At 32.1% G+C, this 17,500-nt stretch overlaps 1 protein-coding gene across 2 annotated transcripts in view; it reads right to left on the reverse strand.

The window, feature by feature from the left end:
* The window catches only part of Tmtc2 (Transmembrane O-mannosyltransferase targeting cadherins 2), a 238,728-nt gene that overhangs the window by 28,084 nt on the left and 193,144 nt on the right, over positions 1-17,500 (reverse strand). For both annotated transcript variants that reach the window (XM_035875527.2, XM_085659519.1), the window contains exons 6-7: positions 16,335-16,420; positions 1,435-1,679 (exon numbers count right to left, since the gene is read on the reverse strand). In XM_035875527.2, the coding sequence (XP_035731420.2) occupies positions 1,435-1,679; positions 16,335-16,420 (331 nt within the window). The remainder of the gene's footprint in view (positions 1-1,434; positions 1,680-16,334; positions 16,421-17,500) is intronic.

Raw genomic sequence — 17,500 nt, forward strand, 5'->3', positions numbered from 1 at the left:
TTATAAATTATAGAAAATTAGGAAACGTTACAAAGGTTTTATTAAATGAACGAAGTCGATTTAAGGGTTATCATCATGATAATCGACGCGGCAAATGATAGTTCTTATTCGCGAAGCATATAGAAAATATATTCCACGGAACGATTTTTTGAGCGTTCGCGAAGCGAATTACAATGATCGTGGCTCGTGCGCGTGTCGGAAACTCGGGGCTTAACTATGTTACTCGGAGTTTACCCGGTGCTACAAGCGTTCGCATAATACAACTATTCTCGAAATAGTTTTTCTCACACGCACACACTCACTCACCCAACCCCTTTCTCTCTATCTTTCTCTTTTACGCCGGGGTTTCTATGTAAAACTTCCGGCAGCTCACGCCGTCGATATTTAATCCGTTGAATCTCTTCCCGTTTGCGTTTTTATTCGTGGAAAAAAGTTTTCCGAGGGAAAATTTTCAAACCGCTCTCAACCGCACTTTCAACATGGCGCATAGGCCATATGAAGACGACGACGACGACGAAGACTGTCGACGATACAAGTTTGTAATAACAGTTCGAGTTTCAAGTTTAGAATTCTCTTACTTTTGACGACAGTACAGTAACAACGCTGTCTTACATCGACGAAGCATAATTAACTTTATCTTATAACAGAGGTTGTAATCATATAATAATTATAGCTTTTACTCTCTAACTGTTTTCGGGGACAGTGATTCTCAACAGCATCTGACATCGTATAGATTTCTTCCTAACTTACTATGAAATTTCTTACGTTACAGTGAGAGTTAATCATCTCCATTCGTTCAAATTTCCCTTACTATGTATATTAATTTTCAAATTCTATTTACGACAAAAAATATCAAATATTTATCAGTAGTCTCTTTAGATATTGAAGATACGATTTTGTCGATTTTCAGAATGGAAGTTATTTATAAATAATAACATTTATAGTTAAAGTAAGATTCAGTTAAAAATCTACATGAATTTAGAACCAGGAATAATAGAAGAAACCTAATCATAGGAACGGAAGGATAATCAAAGACATAATAAAATTCGATCAATTAAAAAAGATATTATCACTAATGTATCATAATGTGATTACGATATTATAGTTTTATTCGGGAAAGGTTGAGAAGCTCTGATCAATGTTCGTTTACATAAACCTTTGTAAATGGACATGCGTATTAACGTGTACAATAATACATACAGAGTAAATAATAGAGAGAGGGAGAGAGAAAGAGAGAGAGAGAGAGAGAGAGAGAGAGAGAGAAGAGAAACAGGTAAACGTAAGCACGACAGGGCACATATAACTATTTTAGAAGGGTGATATCCCCTGGTGAGAATAAGGGAATTCGCTTCTCTACGGAATGCCTATAGTTTCGCCGTCATTCGTAACAATCCCAAGCCTTTAATGGAGTAACGAAGAAGAAGACGTACTAACCTGAGGTGGATAGTGATCCGGTAAGGCGTGTAGAGCTTCTCTATACGCAGACAGGGCTCTCTGTAATCTACCCTGATCGGCATAGAGCGCTCCTAATTGAAGGAGTGCTTGCACCCTAGCTGCCTCATGAGTCCTTTTGTCCTTGAGACCGGAACCGTCCAGGGATGCACCGGCACGTAAAACCGCAGCTGCCTCGGTACCTCGTCCTACCGAGAGAAGGGCGGCTCCCAGATTCACGTAAGCTTCTGCAAAGATAAACGATAAGGATTGTCAGCTACGACAAGGGCATCGGTTTCTACATCTTCCCGATAAATCCGATTCAAGATCTCGTTTTCTAGATTGAATGTTACGCTTTGTTAGAATTAAAAAGAAAAAGAAAAATAGGAAATCTTTATGCTTTGAAAAAATAAATTATTTATAAAAAAAAGACAATGTTTTACCGAATAGTTATATCTTTACATGTTTTTTTATATGTAATGAATGTCGATATTAGTAATTATAGAAGCGGGAAATAACATTTTTTGTTTTTTTCGCTATATCGATCTAAATTATAAAAATTAAAAAATTAAATTTATTTATTAATTAAATTTAAAAAATTTATTTATTAAAACGAAATATATAAATATATTCATTGTATATTCAAATAAGAAGTTTTCCATCGTAAATTTCATACGATTGGAAAAGATTTATCCTTATTAATATTCGTATAACGATTAAATAATATTTCTACCAAAGTCATACCAACTTCTATTTCGTGTAATTTTTAAATCAGAAAGAATTCGAATGATAAAGTACGAGGCGAGAAGTAGATTCGTGAGAAATTGAACGAATAGAGAAAGAGAAACAGAGAGAGAGAGAGAGAGAGAGAGAGAGAATCGATTTAAATTCTTTCGTAAGAGCTCGACTCGACGTTTTACTTATCGCCACTTTCGGACTTTGCGGAGATTTACCTTCACGATCGATTCATCTTGCAAACAAATAGAGAGGATCGCGACCTTATCGACTAGACAGAGATAGAATCATCGATGGAAAAAGTCTGCTATATGGGAAAGTTTTGTGTGTCATAAGAGACCGATGATCTTGTGAATTCATTGATCAATAAATGTCATAGAAATGTTAGAAAATCGATACCGATAGAAATCGACTCGTTTGATCGAAGAAAAAAAAAAAAGAAAAAAGATTTCTTCTGAGTCAGAGTTTCAATATCCCTTCATTGGAATTTTCGAATACGTAATTCGTCCATAAAGAGTAACGTATAAGCTTAATTAAGAAGATCTCCTCGGTAATTTGGAAAATCTCGCTAAACTAAGGGAAGAAATTGGCGGAGCTAAGGCGAGAGAGATTAGTCGAGAACTTCGAAAGTACACTTTCCGAGGAGAGCTCGCCATTATCCCTTTCAATCTGTAGCGCATCGAAGAGTATTAGAAAGGCGTTCGTAAGATCGCAGGGTGTTGTTTGGTAAAGTCCGAGATTTCTCTCTCTCTCTCTCTCTCTCTCTCACTCTTCCTTCGTCTTTTTCATTCAGTGTACGTCGCTTGCCATTCGTTCAGTGAACTTTCTAGACACGTTTCACAGTTTCCGTCCCCTTCGAGTACACCCTTCTCGGCATCACCATCAGTACTACTACTACCAGCACACTTTCCTGACTTTAATTAACAAAAAGTCCCTGTTAAGGCGAAACTGAAACGAGTAGGAATGGCAATTTTCTACTTAGACCTAGTCCCTCTTTCTTTATCTTTCTCTTTCTCTCATCGTATCATTCCCGGTTCATGAATTTGTGGGGTTAAAAGAGTAGTAAGGGGAGTCGCTACCTATGCTTCGCATTATTTTGAATAAGGAACGAGCCGTGAGTCAGGCAATCCATTTTCCTCGCCGCGGTCTCTAGGGATACTCTATGGAATTAGAGTAGCAACCTCCGTACAGTCACTCGTTGGATAGTGATGCACGATGCCGCGGCTAAGTTGTGTTGAAATTTAGTTGCGAGTTCTACATGTTGTGTATATTTTGTATGTATACGTGAAATATGTATGTATAGAACCAACCATCAGTGCGCCTGCGCGTATGCGCGCGTGCTACTAGTCGATGACGTTGGTGATCTTGTAATACGATTACATCTCGTGGTCTTGCACGTCGGAGTTTGAAAATTGCGTAGCTGGACCCACCGGAGAGGCTAATGACGAGGGATCGAGGAAACTCGAGAGATTTCTCCTTCCACTTTTGCCACTATGCTTCGTCTCTCTTTCTCCCTCTCTCTCTCTCCCCTTCTTTCTCTCTCTCTTCTTCCTTCTCTCTCTCTCTCCCTTTTTTTCAACAGCTCGGACGTAAGGAAAAAGTGAAAATTCCATAATTTTTCCTTCATCATTTTCATTTTCTTATTTAAAGTAATAGTAATAAACAATAATCTTTGCTTTGAAAATACTTCGTTTTGATTGGTTTATACTTTAATGTTGTAATTAATTCTTTACGAAATTACATCTCTAGCTTTATGAAATTGCGAAGATCTCTCGTTAATCTTTTTTTTTTCTAATAGTGAGTTCTAGTAGTAAATACTCGTTTTATTTTTCATTTCGGTATATATTTATAGTAAAATATTACGTAGGTGTCTTTATTACGATATTCTTTTATACTTAGTGCTAAAAATATTTTAAAAGAAACAAAATAAGGGCTCTTGACATGATTATTTTTAAAATATTCCATTTATATGGTCGGCACATAAATAGAACACTCATGTATTTTCCCTTTTTATATCCTTCGTTTACTCCACATGGATAGTCAATCTAGATTAAAAATCGCGTTAGAGATCATGATATTTATTTACGTTTGAATAAACATGGAATAAATTCATCGAATATCTAAATTTATGCTCCGGAATTCGATTATTTATGAAAATATTTAACAAATATATATAAATAAATAGTAGTAGTAGAAGTAGTAGCAGTAGTAGTAGATAAATATTACTTTATTACAATGACTTGTTCAATTGCAGATAGAAAAAGAAAAATTAAAAAGGAAGAAGAGCATAAAGTACCTTGTGCAGTTCATAGAAATATATATATCGAAGTATTAGTAATAACGTAGCTAACAGCGTAGCTAACAATGGATGCATCCTCGTAAATATTGAAGTTGCCTTTTTTCGAGTTTATTTGTTCGTTTCGGGCATGGATTGAAAGGCGCTAATTAAAGTGCTGGTTGGAATAAATATTAAAGAGGAGGAGATGACGGTAGACGTAAAAATAAAAACAAGGGAGAGAATAACATGCGAAAGAGTTTTCACGTCCATAGTATTTCTATATTTGGGTTTGGTATTTTACCAGCGATTCGTCAACACATATTTCTTGTATCTATGTATTTATGTATATAGCTATATATATATGTATTTATACAAGCTTTATATATAGCTATAATAAACTGTAGCAATAGCTAGAAATATTAAATTTAAATACAATTAAATTTAAATAATTATAACATTACTATCGGACTTTTTTCAAGCCGATGGAACAAAGCAGTCTAAATTGTTTAACTTTAAATAGAGATATTGTAGAAATAAGATTTTCCTTAATTCACCATTCGAATAATTTCGATTAGCATGATCGATACTTGTGTACTTAATATTCATCATAAATTTCTTGATAAAAAATAAAATTTTGCATGCTCAAAATTATGACGTGCTCGACAAACAAAATGAAAAAGGAAGAAAATAATATATCTTAGGATTTCTCTAACATACATATATATTTGCGGAGGATAACAGAAGAAGAGAAAGAGAAGAGAAAGATGGACTTAGTCCGAATTAGAATATTCTACCGATCGTGCAGTTCGTTTACGAAGTGACTCGATCAAGCGAAGGATTTAAGGTCGAGTTAGGTTAACCAGAAAATTGCAAGGCACACACAAAACTCGACTCTGCGATGGAATCTTAATTCTGCGGAAGGGGCAGAGTTGAAATTACTCGTTTCGTTGTTCTCTCTCTCTCTCTCTCTCTCTCTCTTTCTCTGTCTTTCTCTGTCTTCTCTCGTGTCTTATTCTCTCTCTTTCGTAATTAGGGAGCAAACAGAACGATGGTCTTGCCAAGTTGGCGGAGTTGGAGATGAAACAGCAGTTTCCATCTGCTCATACTTCTTCCACTCCTCAATAACCTCAACCTACTCTATGTTCTGTCTCTTTCGAACAGTCCCTTCTATTATTGCGATTCTCCCTATCCTTTCTATCTACCATATGTATGTATATACATAAATACGTATGGTAGCCTCTGTTATATTGAGAGTCATCACCTGACTCATTGCTTTGAACACTTGGAACGATTATATAGAGTACGAAGAGAGAGGGAAAGAGGGAGAATGAGAATGAGGAAGAGAAAGAGAAAGAGAAAGAGAAAGAGAAAGAGAAAGAGAAAGAGAAAGAGAAAGAGAAAGAGATAGAGAAATAGTGAATGAGAAAGAGAGAGAGAGAGAGAGAGAGAGAAAGAGGAAGAGAGAGAGAGAGAGAGAAAGAGGAAGAGAGAGAGAGAGAGAAAGAGGAAGAGAGAGAGAGAGAAAGAGGAAGAGAGAGAGAGAGAAAGAGGAAGAGAGAGAGAGAGAGAAAGAGGAGGAGAGAGAGAGAGACTACGAAAGACCGATGGCGATATATTTTACTGCCAAATGCAATATTGTAATCGCTTTGTTCTTTTTATCACTGATCGACATAGTTCTACAAGCTATTTTTTAACTTTTGATCTTTCGTTTACTGGATTCTTTGAGAAAGATACACTTTTTAATCTCCTAATTTTTATTATCGGTTTATTATCTTTCATTTCATTTTCCTTTCATAATAAAATCTATCGCAATGATATACAATGTCATCATCTGTATATACACATGTATATATGCGATTATATATATATAATTATATATTGTTAATGATGTAGTTATTAAAATCAGATATTGCATATAAGCGCAGATGTAAAACATTATTTCTACGTGCGTAATAACGTGCTTGTATATATTGTTAATGATACTATTGAAGGTAGACGTTGCATGTAAATATAAGTACATTATATTCTTTAATCGATACAACACTTTACATATGTATACAGGTATCAAATATTTACGTCGATCGATCGTAAAATATCGTAAAATATAGTAAGAGAACAAACAAAAAAAAATGTATAACGACATTAGAATATCCGATTAAGGAAAATTGCAAAATTATCGTAGTATACGATAATACTTATATATATATACTTATATATATATACTAAAATGAATGAAAAAAAGTCAGAGAATTTTACGTTCGATAAAGAAAGTACAAATTGGAAAACATCAAGAATGTTTTACGTGAAGTCCTCGATTTTTTTTCGAACTCTCCGTTGAAAAACGTGTATCGAAGAGTCGAATCCTCGAAAGAGTTGGCAGTCTTTCCAAAAAGCGAAGGAAAATCGTAAATCGTTCGTAATCGTACGGCTTTTAAAACACGACCAGGTCCGAGTAATTAGTGGCTCGATCGGCCGCCAATTTGTGGATGGTTGCCGACTGACCGTTGGCTATATATGCTCGCACTTCGTTCCTACGCGTACTTTCCTCCCTTTGATACTCTTTCTCTCTCTCTCTCTCTCTCTCTCTCTCTATATATATATATATATATATATATATATATACACATAAAGAAGTTATGTTGTCTAAGTCGAGCACACGAAAATATTCTCGTAGTTATTAATGACGCGAAAAATTATCAAAGAAAGAAATGGTTTAATTAAAAGGAAGAACTTTGATTGTAATTAATTCAAAATCTCTTTTCAATATAATTTTCTTCGTAATTTAATTATCATCCTTATAGCTTATAAAATGTCCAATTCGATGATATAAATGTTTTGATCTTTAGATGATCTTGAAGAAAATAGAATAAAGTTTGAAAAAAAAAGACAACGAATATCTGTTTTCATTCATCGAACGGTCATTTCCAATGTTACATTTATTTAAAGAAAAACTCTTCATTGGTGATACACTGTATATTATATGCTTTTATAGATTTGACAAATCGTAAGATAGAGTACGATAAGATAAACGACGCACGTACATACTACGTACATCTGTTTTACGTGCTACATACATCTGATAATGCGAGTTTAACGTGGAACTTTCTCGAGGATTAACACCGATGTCCATTCAATTATGAAACAATTTCAATTGCACGAGCACCGAATAACGTAGCGAGCGGTAATAATTAATGTTGGGGGATAAATAATTCCAAGTCGCGTTGAGCGTCCACGTTTGATCGTGTTGCATTGCGAATTCTAACTAAATTTCGAAATCTCCGTTGGTTTTGTCGTTAGTTAAGTACACCGTTCTTTTTTTATTTATTTATTTATAATTTTATTTTATTTATTTATTTATTTTTTTTTAATTATGTACGTTAATAGACACACGCATTTATACATATATTCGTTGCTGTCATTTTTATCAGTTAAAGTTTACGATATTTGTATTATCGAAAATGTACTGCCGTCGTGATATGATTTAATTTATACGTCGCAGCATAAATGCGAGATCAGTGGGGTTTTGTTTGTTGTTTTTTAAATCGATAAAATTTGTTATAATTCGAATTTCGATGAATTTCGTTTAATAATTCTTAAACTAAATTTCATTATTAACGCCTTTGAATTCTTCTCCGTCATAATTAAAAGAGATCTTATGCGAAAGTCATCTAAATTATGAGGAATTAAATATTTGATTTGCAAATATCGCTGAGAATATCGAGGAATAAGGATAAGATGGTAACCGATTCGTTTCTAATGGAAATGCAAATTGCGAGGTCATGCGTAAGGTTCGTTAAACTAAAAGAAATTTTTTCTTTTTTCTTTCTTTTTTCTTTCTTTTTTTTTCATTTTTAATGAACACTTTGAAGACGTTGATTCGTTCATTTTAATTAATTGAAAATGTGATTTATCTTTCTCTAGATACGATAGGAAATTTCATCCATTTTCCCTCGCAATTTCGAAGTAACATTGTATCTCTCGATTCGACATTACGTAAAAAGTTAGTAAAAAAATATCACGAAGCAAAACATGTGACGAACGTATTCAAATAAAAAAATATTGCTTTCTAGTTTTACGTCCATTGTATATATATTTTTTTTCGCTCTTAAATGCACTACTTCGAAATTCAATGTAAACTTTTACTGATGTTATACGAATAAATAGACATTTTTCTTCTTTTAATTTGCCAACGAACAAAATTTCGTTGAGAAATCATTTCAAAAAAATATAAAAGTATCAAAGTTAGAACATTGTAATAAAATATTTGAAGATCCTTTATTTATATCCTACTATTTTCATTCCCATGAATATTATGAACTCTTCCTAGTAATTAAAATTAATTTCTTTTTTACCAAATAACAGTAATCTTATTTAGAGAACCCCATACCAGATATTATTTCAAACAATGTTACATTATCAAACCATAAGAAAATGAATTATTAAATCAACTCATTCACATATTAATTCATTAAATAAAAAATAAGATCTAATACATCGAGATGCGATATGATAAAGTTCAACGTTTTATATTAATTCGTAAAAATAATAAACTTTCTTTACAGACAAACACGCATATATATATAATTATCTAGTTTTTAGTAGGAAATATGTGTTAAGGATTAAGAAGAATTCACTCGCGAGTGGAGGAGGCACACTGCACTACCGGGAAACGCCTCGAGCAAACGGAATATCCCTTTCCTGGCACGAAGAAACTTTCCAGACATTTTCGTAGCTCTCGTCTCGGGCACTAAACGCGGCCCACCTTTCGCCTATGCGCATCCGCATAGAGCACCTTGAGACAGACTTAAGCGACAAGCGACTTAATTAAAGCAACCGACGTTACGAGAGAGAGAGAAAGAGAGAGAGAGAGAGAGAGAGAGGAAGAGAGAGAGAAAGAGAGAGAGAGAGAGAGAGAGAGGAAGAGAGAGAGAAATAAGACAACGAAGGAGCAAACAGACGTCCTGACGGCCACTTGTGCTGTTACTGTTGCTGCTGCTACTGCTCTAGTCTACTAGAACTTCTATTTCTCTCTCTATCTCTCTATCTCTCGTTCCGTTTCTCTTTCTCTCTCACACACACACACACACACACACACATACTGTACTCTCACTCTTAGTAAAGAAAAGTCAACATAAAATATCCGCCCTTTATGTCTACGTGGGTCTCATTTCAACATGTTGGCATTGCGTAACGATGGACTTCCGACATTCTTCCCCAAGAAATTAGTTGATTCTTCTCGTAAATTTTCAACTTTCACTCAGCCCATTCTTTATTTCGCGTTTTATTTCCATTACGCATAATCTTTATCATGTCTTTTAAGAAACTTTGTAAAAAATAAAATTATCTAATAAACTAATTTGATCTTCGTCAATTCTATAGAAAGTAATATTTTTCGTGTTTTGTTTGGTTATTTTCATCTTCTGTATACTTGCGTTTTCTGTAAGCACAATATTTCTGATTAGATACTTTTTATACAATAAAAATAGATCCAAATAATTGTACGATTAAATGCAGAAATTTGTTCAAATGCGATCGAAAAACGCGATGCATTCAGATGAACATGTCGCTTTTAATATTTATTTAATAATGCTTCACGACACAGTTTCTGGTGAAATGTTCTGTATCGTTACTACGTATTATCGGTATGCTTGATCATTGATTAAAAATATACATTAATAACATTGTTTATTTCGATGCGTTCAAAAGGAAAAACAAATTAATAATAATAATAACAATAATAATAATAATAATAAAAAAGTAAGTTATCGTAAAGTTATAACGCGTTGAACATTACTTTTCTACTATTTCACTTTTCATTCTTCGAGAGACCAACAAGAGAGACCATTAGCCTCGATATTAATGATCTCAGAAAATTAATACATCATACGTGACGTGCTATCCGAAGTCCAAGAACACGTTGCTCTTATTTCTTACATTAAAGTATTTTCTTCTTTTCTTCGATATTCGAAAAGTCGTTGAGAAGTTTAAATGACCAACCGACATAGGAGAATATTCCGATATAACTTTTCACAAATTCACCTCATCGATAGATAGAGCACGAACATAAATGTCTCTCTCTCTCTTTCTTTCTCCCTCTCTTTCTCTCTCCCTTCCTCTTTCTCTCACTCTCTCTCTCTCTCTCTCTCTCTCAATCTCTATCTTTCTCTCTATCTCTCTTTATCTATCTATCTATTTATCTATCCATTTATCTATCTATCTATCTTACTTTTGGCATTATGTAATTTCGCGATGTAAATCATAGTCTTTCGCAGGTGATCTTTTTAATAGAATCAGAGAGCGTGTTTTATCTTTTGTCCAGCACCTTAACGTGAAATTAAGGTTTCTTTCAGATATTAAACTATATGCCATTACGAGGACACCTTCTCTCTGCATTCACAATGGCGTATTACGATAAGAGGAGTGGAAGTGCCCCTTTTGTAAAAGTATAAAATTTGCAACCCCTGGCAAAATGCTCGTGTACCAGTATTATGCTAACGTAGACAAGGAAGAAAGAGATGGAAAGAGATTTTTATATCTCTTATATTTGCTGACCTTCTTGACTTCCAAATTTTTACGGCGTACATTCTTTATTGCAAAATCCTTCTTTTTTATTGAGCATTGATTGAAGGTCTCTAAGGCAGTCGAATGCTTATGAATATTTACAATGATAGATTCATTTTTACTACCTTTCTATCTTTTGTTTTTAACTTTTTTTTTTTAACTTTATTAATAATTGAATAACCAATTATAAAAGTGGCCTAAGTGATTAATAATTATAGATTATTATTTTGGTTTACTAAAATAAGTGATAAATTCAATCTTTTTATTCTTTTTATTTTTTTTGATTGTCTCACATCATATATATATATATATATATATATATATATATATATATATATATATATATATATACATTTTATTAAAAACGGATTAAAAATTAAATTTCAATGTAATGTACTTTATTACATAGTATAAAATTTAGTTATATCATAGATTTACATACCAACTTATATACAGAATAAGCGTAAAGTTTTTTCCATATTTCAAAAATTTATTAATACGAAAATATAAATGCAGGTTAAGAATGTAAAATTTTTTGGAAATTACAGCACGATAAATTTTTTTTTCTTTAAGTTCTTTTCAGATCATAGATCTGATTAACAGTCTGTTCAAACTTTTCATATCAACTTTTGATGCTTTTAATGGAGAATCTCTTCACATATATTCTCCTAAATTATCGCTGAGCTGAAATAGAAGGATTTCGTTTCGTGATATCACAAAACACATCGGATTTTCTGTATAGAATTCATTCTGCTATTATTAAATTGTATGTTTATGTATTTATTTACTTTATTTATCATGTTACTAGGTAGTAATTATACTCTATGAATAATAGAGCTTTAAGAACTTTAAGAATTCCAATGATACAAACATCATGTTAATAGTTCCTAATTTTTTTAAATATAGAAAGAATACTTTATAATCACCTTATATATCATCTTATAATTACATATATTATTACATTAATTTTGTTTAAAAACTTCATATCGCTTTTTAATAATGTTTGAGATCATTTTGAAAGATAATTAAGGATTCTTCATAATTTCGTTTTATTTTGGAATATTTTAAAATTACAGACATTGACGATCGAAAATTCGTACGATCTTCAACTTTCTTTCTATACAAACTCGTTTAGCTTTATCTAATTCATGAAAAAGGAAAAAAATTTTAATATTCTTAAACGTTAATTTTCCCTTTAAAACTTAAATCGGTAGCAGTAATAATAGATATATTATAATTGCGACATGACTGTCGATTCATTTTTGAAATGCTGTTTCACAATTAAAAGAAGATTCATATTCGTTTATTTTGGGTAATAAACGTGAAAATTATTATACAAGATTATCGACATTTTTCATTCTCACTTTGTCTTTTTCTCTCCCTTTGCCTATTTAAATTCCACATTATTTCGAAAAAGGACAATTGAGACACATTTTACTAACCGAGCACGAATTAAGGTAGATATTATAATTACAGGCTTTTTGAAGTACTACTTGTTTCATTATCTCCTCTCAAAGCTTATTGAAATATATAAAAGAAAAATAGAATTTTTTCACAATAAGAAATAATGATTGATATATAAATATTTTTTTTTAAATGATTCAAGAATATGACATTGTTAAAGTTATCGTTGACAGAACAAAGTCAGAATGGATCTTCCATAGATCTTTTTAATTGAATGAAAGTCAAAAGGTCTTAAATTAACATCAACAATAAACTTTAGAAACCATGCCGATTGCGGTTGTTTAGAAATCAACCTAATATCTCACTCCGAGAGCTCTCTTTCTCTCTTTATCTTCAGAAGGAAAATTGTCGGAAGCATTGTAACGCCAAGTTCCAGAAATTCTCGTTTCAGAGAGATCGTGATGTGAAGTGCGGAATGTCGAAGAAAATTGCCCTCGTAGAGAAATCAAATCTCCATGAACTTTACGAAGAAATTCTCAGAGTTTGAAGTCGAGTTCTTCGAATATTTCTTCGTGGATGTCGACTACCATTAATTCCTCGACGCTTGTAATCTCTTTTCAATGTTTTTAATATTATGATAATTTGAAGAATTTAAATATAAAAATATATGATATATAACAATAATCGATGTTTCTATTGTTAATCAGTTCCATTAAATAATCTATAGGTGTTCACGTATATCTGTTAGATCAGCTACGAAGAATATCGAAAGATTTATCGAAAAGAAAATTTTGTCATTTGAAATTACTTCTTACTTTTGATATTTCGAGATGAAAGTTCCCATTTCGAACGTTTCCCTAACAAATGTGAGAATTAACAATAAAAGAAAATATATCCATAAGTTATAAGAATATGCAAGAAATTTGTAAAATATGACTAATTTCGGGCTGTTAGTCGATCAAAATCAAATTCTCCCTGTTCGAGTTATAGCTCCATGTAATTGAATTTATCGATTCTATTCGAGAAAATTACGAGCAAAAATAGAGAAACTATGTCTCAAACATATTAAACGTTAATAAGTAATACGTATAAAACATGCATACGATTTTTGTATTCAGTAACAAAGAAAAAAGTTTCTTTTTCGTACGAAACGATACGATACGAATTAAGAATAAACGTTCACCTAATTGTTCTAATGTTTAGAAGTTCTGATGAAATGAAATAAATAGGAAGTATTAAATAAAAAACATTTTGTTACGAAACGTAATTTATAACGTATATGTTTTATCGAAAGTTTATAACAATTTACGTATCTCGCATCTAAAAAAGATTTGTAATGTACTTTAAGAAATTTTTTTCTAAAACGTATATTACACTAAAACCATCGAAACTGTTAAATCGTAATGCCAACTTACGAAAAATCAATCCAATCAATTTCCCTTCTCCCTCAACCTTTTTCCCCTCTTTCGGCATCGTTTCTCAAGAGTAGTAGTCTATTTGCTTGGAAAACGAGATTAAATTCGTTTTCGCGAAGAAAATACCTTCTAGACTGAAAGAGAGAGAGAAAGAGAGAGAGAGAGAGAGAGAGAGAGAGAGAAAGAGAGAGAGAAAAAGAGAGAGAGAGAGAAAGAGAGAAAGTTAGATGGAGTATGTATGAGGATCTCGTCGAAATATTTTCCGATCCACCCACTTGACCCATGTGTGCACACGTTCAAGAGGGAAACGACAAGATACGATACCGTCCATAAATTTCCAATGGCTCTTGACGGCAGTTTTCGATTTTCTTCTCTTCGAGGCGGTCATGCGATGACCAAGACTTTCCACTTGTTTCAGAAAAAACGACAGAAAGAGAGAGAGTGAGTGTGAGAGAGAGAGAGAGAGAGAGAGAGAGAGAGAAAAAAAGCTGTGTCTGTCTTGTAAAAGACTCTGTCTCTGAATTTTTCTTCGGTAACGAACTGCTTCCAACATCGATCTCGAGTAAATCGACGTATGGATTCGTAAATTGGAGAAAAAGAACGTAGAAAAAAATAAAAAAAAAAAAAAAACAAAACAAAACAAAAACAAAAAAAGTAAAAGAGAAAGAGAGAGAGAAACAAAATCGACGTCTTTTACTTCTTCTTTGTCTTTAGCATTATTCTGTCGTACATGCCATTTTTTATCTTCTCTTTTCTTTTTCTTTTTATTTTTCTCACACGAACATCCCGAGCACGTTTCGAGATCTACCTTTTACTCTTTTTCTTTTTTTTTCTTTTTCCCATTCTATATATTTTTATCTCTGACTTTGCTGCTGCACAAGATGCCTCGTTAAGAAGTCACAAGCCGATTCTCTTTCCATTAGAACGCTGCTCTAACCCATATAGGTACGTCGATTCAATTTCCTGTCGCATTCTTTCGATGTTCACTTCCGCTTTCTCCAACTATCTTATACTCTCCCTTTCCTCTCCCATTCCTCTTTATCCGCCTCATTACCAGTTTCGTAGCCACGAAGGCACGTCGTGAAGTTTACTTTCTCGATGTATCTCGAGAAAACGCCTTATCGATAACATACAGATTCATCTGTCGTTTAATTTCGACCGACGATAATATTTTTCACGTTCGTGAAATAAATCTACGTGTTGTTTTTATACAAATCATTTTCATAAATCGTTGTGTCTGTTTTTGTTTTCCTTTTATGTTTTTCTCTTTGTTTTTTTTTTCTTCTTTTTTGTAACTTATTAACGTGCGATATGAAAGAGTGTAAGTGAAATATAATTGAAAGAATGGTTTATTGAAAATAACGCAGATTTAATGCTTTTTACTCGCAACGATAAACTGACTGACTGACTGACCGATCGCTTTTTTCTTATAATTATTGTCATTCTTGAAATTTCTCGCGAGGATAGTAATAAGATTAGAAAAGGAAATAGAAAGGGCGGAGTTAAAGTACAATTAGAACATAGAAAGGGAAGCAAAGATACCAATTGATCGGGGACTGGTCAGGATAGTTCATTTAAATTTTGAAACAATCCCATGTGTGTGCCTTTTGTTCTGATCATCGTGTCGTGCCTATGCATCTATTTTCACTATTTATTTATTGCATTGTCAGACACATTATTGAGGCTACGTGCTTGATTAAAAAATGCCTAAGCTCAGACAAAGGTGACAATGTGTTTTTTATCTATATTCTTCTTAACAAATGTCCAACGAGTTCCTAAGGGCAGATATTTCCAATAGTAATATATGACCCTTAGGAAAAAATACTGTGAACAACTGAGGGATGTACGTGTGCGTCAATACATACATACACACACACACATACACACACAAATCCTGCATTAATTTTTTCTGTACGATATCACGTGACTAACTTTTAATCTGTCTTTTTCAATGACTACGACGACGAAACATCTCGTTAGTCTGCTTTCAAAGATAACACCTCTCAATTTAAAGTCCTTATTATAAGCTTTTGAAGTTGGCTCCATGTTTATTTCGAAACGTATATAGTGTAATTATCATTAATGGTAGTTACGATACATTCATCGAGTCGTTGTGATTAATTTAATCATTAAATTCATGTGGTCGTAGAATTTCAACAAATTAATGTTTAATAATATAAACTAAATTTTTAAATGGATCTGTCGTTAACATATTACATTTCTGCAATATTATTCAGTCATTAATGTTGTTAATATAATATTCTTTTTCCAGAAAGATAATAACAACAAATAAAATAACAAATAAATTAAAAAGTTAAACGTGAAAGAAAAAGATTTGTAGATTGTTTGTTTTAAAATAATCCAAGCGATATTTAACAGAAAATATATTTCGATCGGTAAGCAAAAAAACTAAGAATTATATTTGTATTTTGATACGATTCTCTTATTGGTAATATTTTCTATCGGATTAATTATCATAGTTTCAATGATAAAGATAGTTGATTACTTACGCGCCAACGAAGGTCTAAAATGAATAGCACGTTGGTAGCTTAATATGGCTTCCTCGTAATTCTTTCTATCTTGTTGAAGGATTCCTCTAAAATAACAAAAAAAAAAAAACATTAGAATAATCAATGTTTATCATGTTTCCATTTATCAATATCAAATGAATAATTATAAATATTAATACAAATATAAATAATATTTAAATAAATTTTATATTTTTTTAATATTTTAATATTATTTAGAAATATTTTTATAAATATTTAATTAATATTAAAAAAGAAAATATATATATATATGTATATTTGAAGTATATATAATAACGAGTTATATCATTATATCTATCGTTATATCGTTATATAAATATCATAGTTGAATGTTCGATAGAATAACCATAAACGAAAGTTACAGTGATGTTAATCTCTTCTATCCGAGCACGTTGTCGTAGTGAAAGTAATGAAAATATCACTTGCCGAGTGGTGATTTATCGGCCATTAAGTTCATATGTGCCAGAAGAACGCTTTATCGCTAATATTTTTCTCGTTCTTATGTGCTATCAGAATTGGAATGGGCCTCAGTTATAACTTTTTCATATACATAGTTATTTTCCTTTGGCTACGCTCCACAATATTATTTTTCTATATCTTTTCTAACGATTTTATTAAATGTCTGGTTAATAAATGCCAGCTTATCGTCATCCATTGTTTCGACAAGTATATTTATCGGCAAAAAAGACAAGTATTCTGTGATTGATCCTTCCGTTAGGCTATGCCTTAATTTTATTCGTAAGAACGGATTCAAATTCAAATACATCGAGTCGATTTCAGCGGTTTATCGAATCAGAACAGTTCGTTCTTTCAAGTTATTTTTAATAATCGACAATGTCAAGGTATATTGCGACTTTTGAAATAAAGTCAGTTTCGATTATCATCTTTCTGTTTTCCTTTTCAGTCTTTTACAAATGTAGATATATGTATTTAGATATATTTATACATAGTAATCAAAAAAAAAAAAAAAAAAAAAAAGAAAAAAAAAGAAAAAGTAAAAAGATAAAAAATATATTATATATAAATGAAGAGTTATCGTAGTTTAATTTGTTGTAGTATCCAGGCAAAATTTTTGATTTTATTATCTCATGCAATTATTAATTTCCCTCTCTCTCTCTCTCTCTCTC

Source organism: Vespa mandarinia, chromosome 1, assembly GCF_050613455.1.
Source record: "Vespa mandarinia isolate Hongniang chromosome 1, ASM5061345v1, whole genome shotgun sequence".
Lineage (NCBI taxonomy): Eukaryota > Metazoa > Arthropoda > Insecta > Hymenoptera > Vespidae > Vespa > Vespa mandarinia.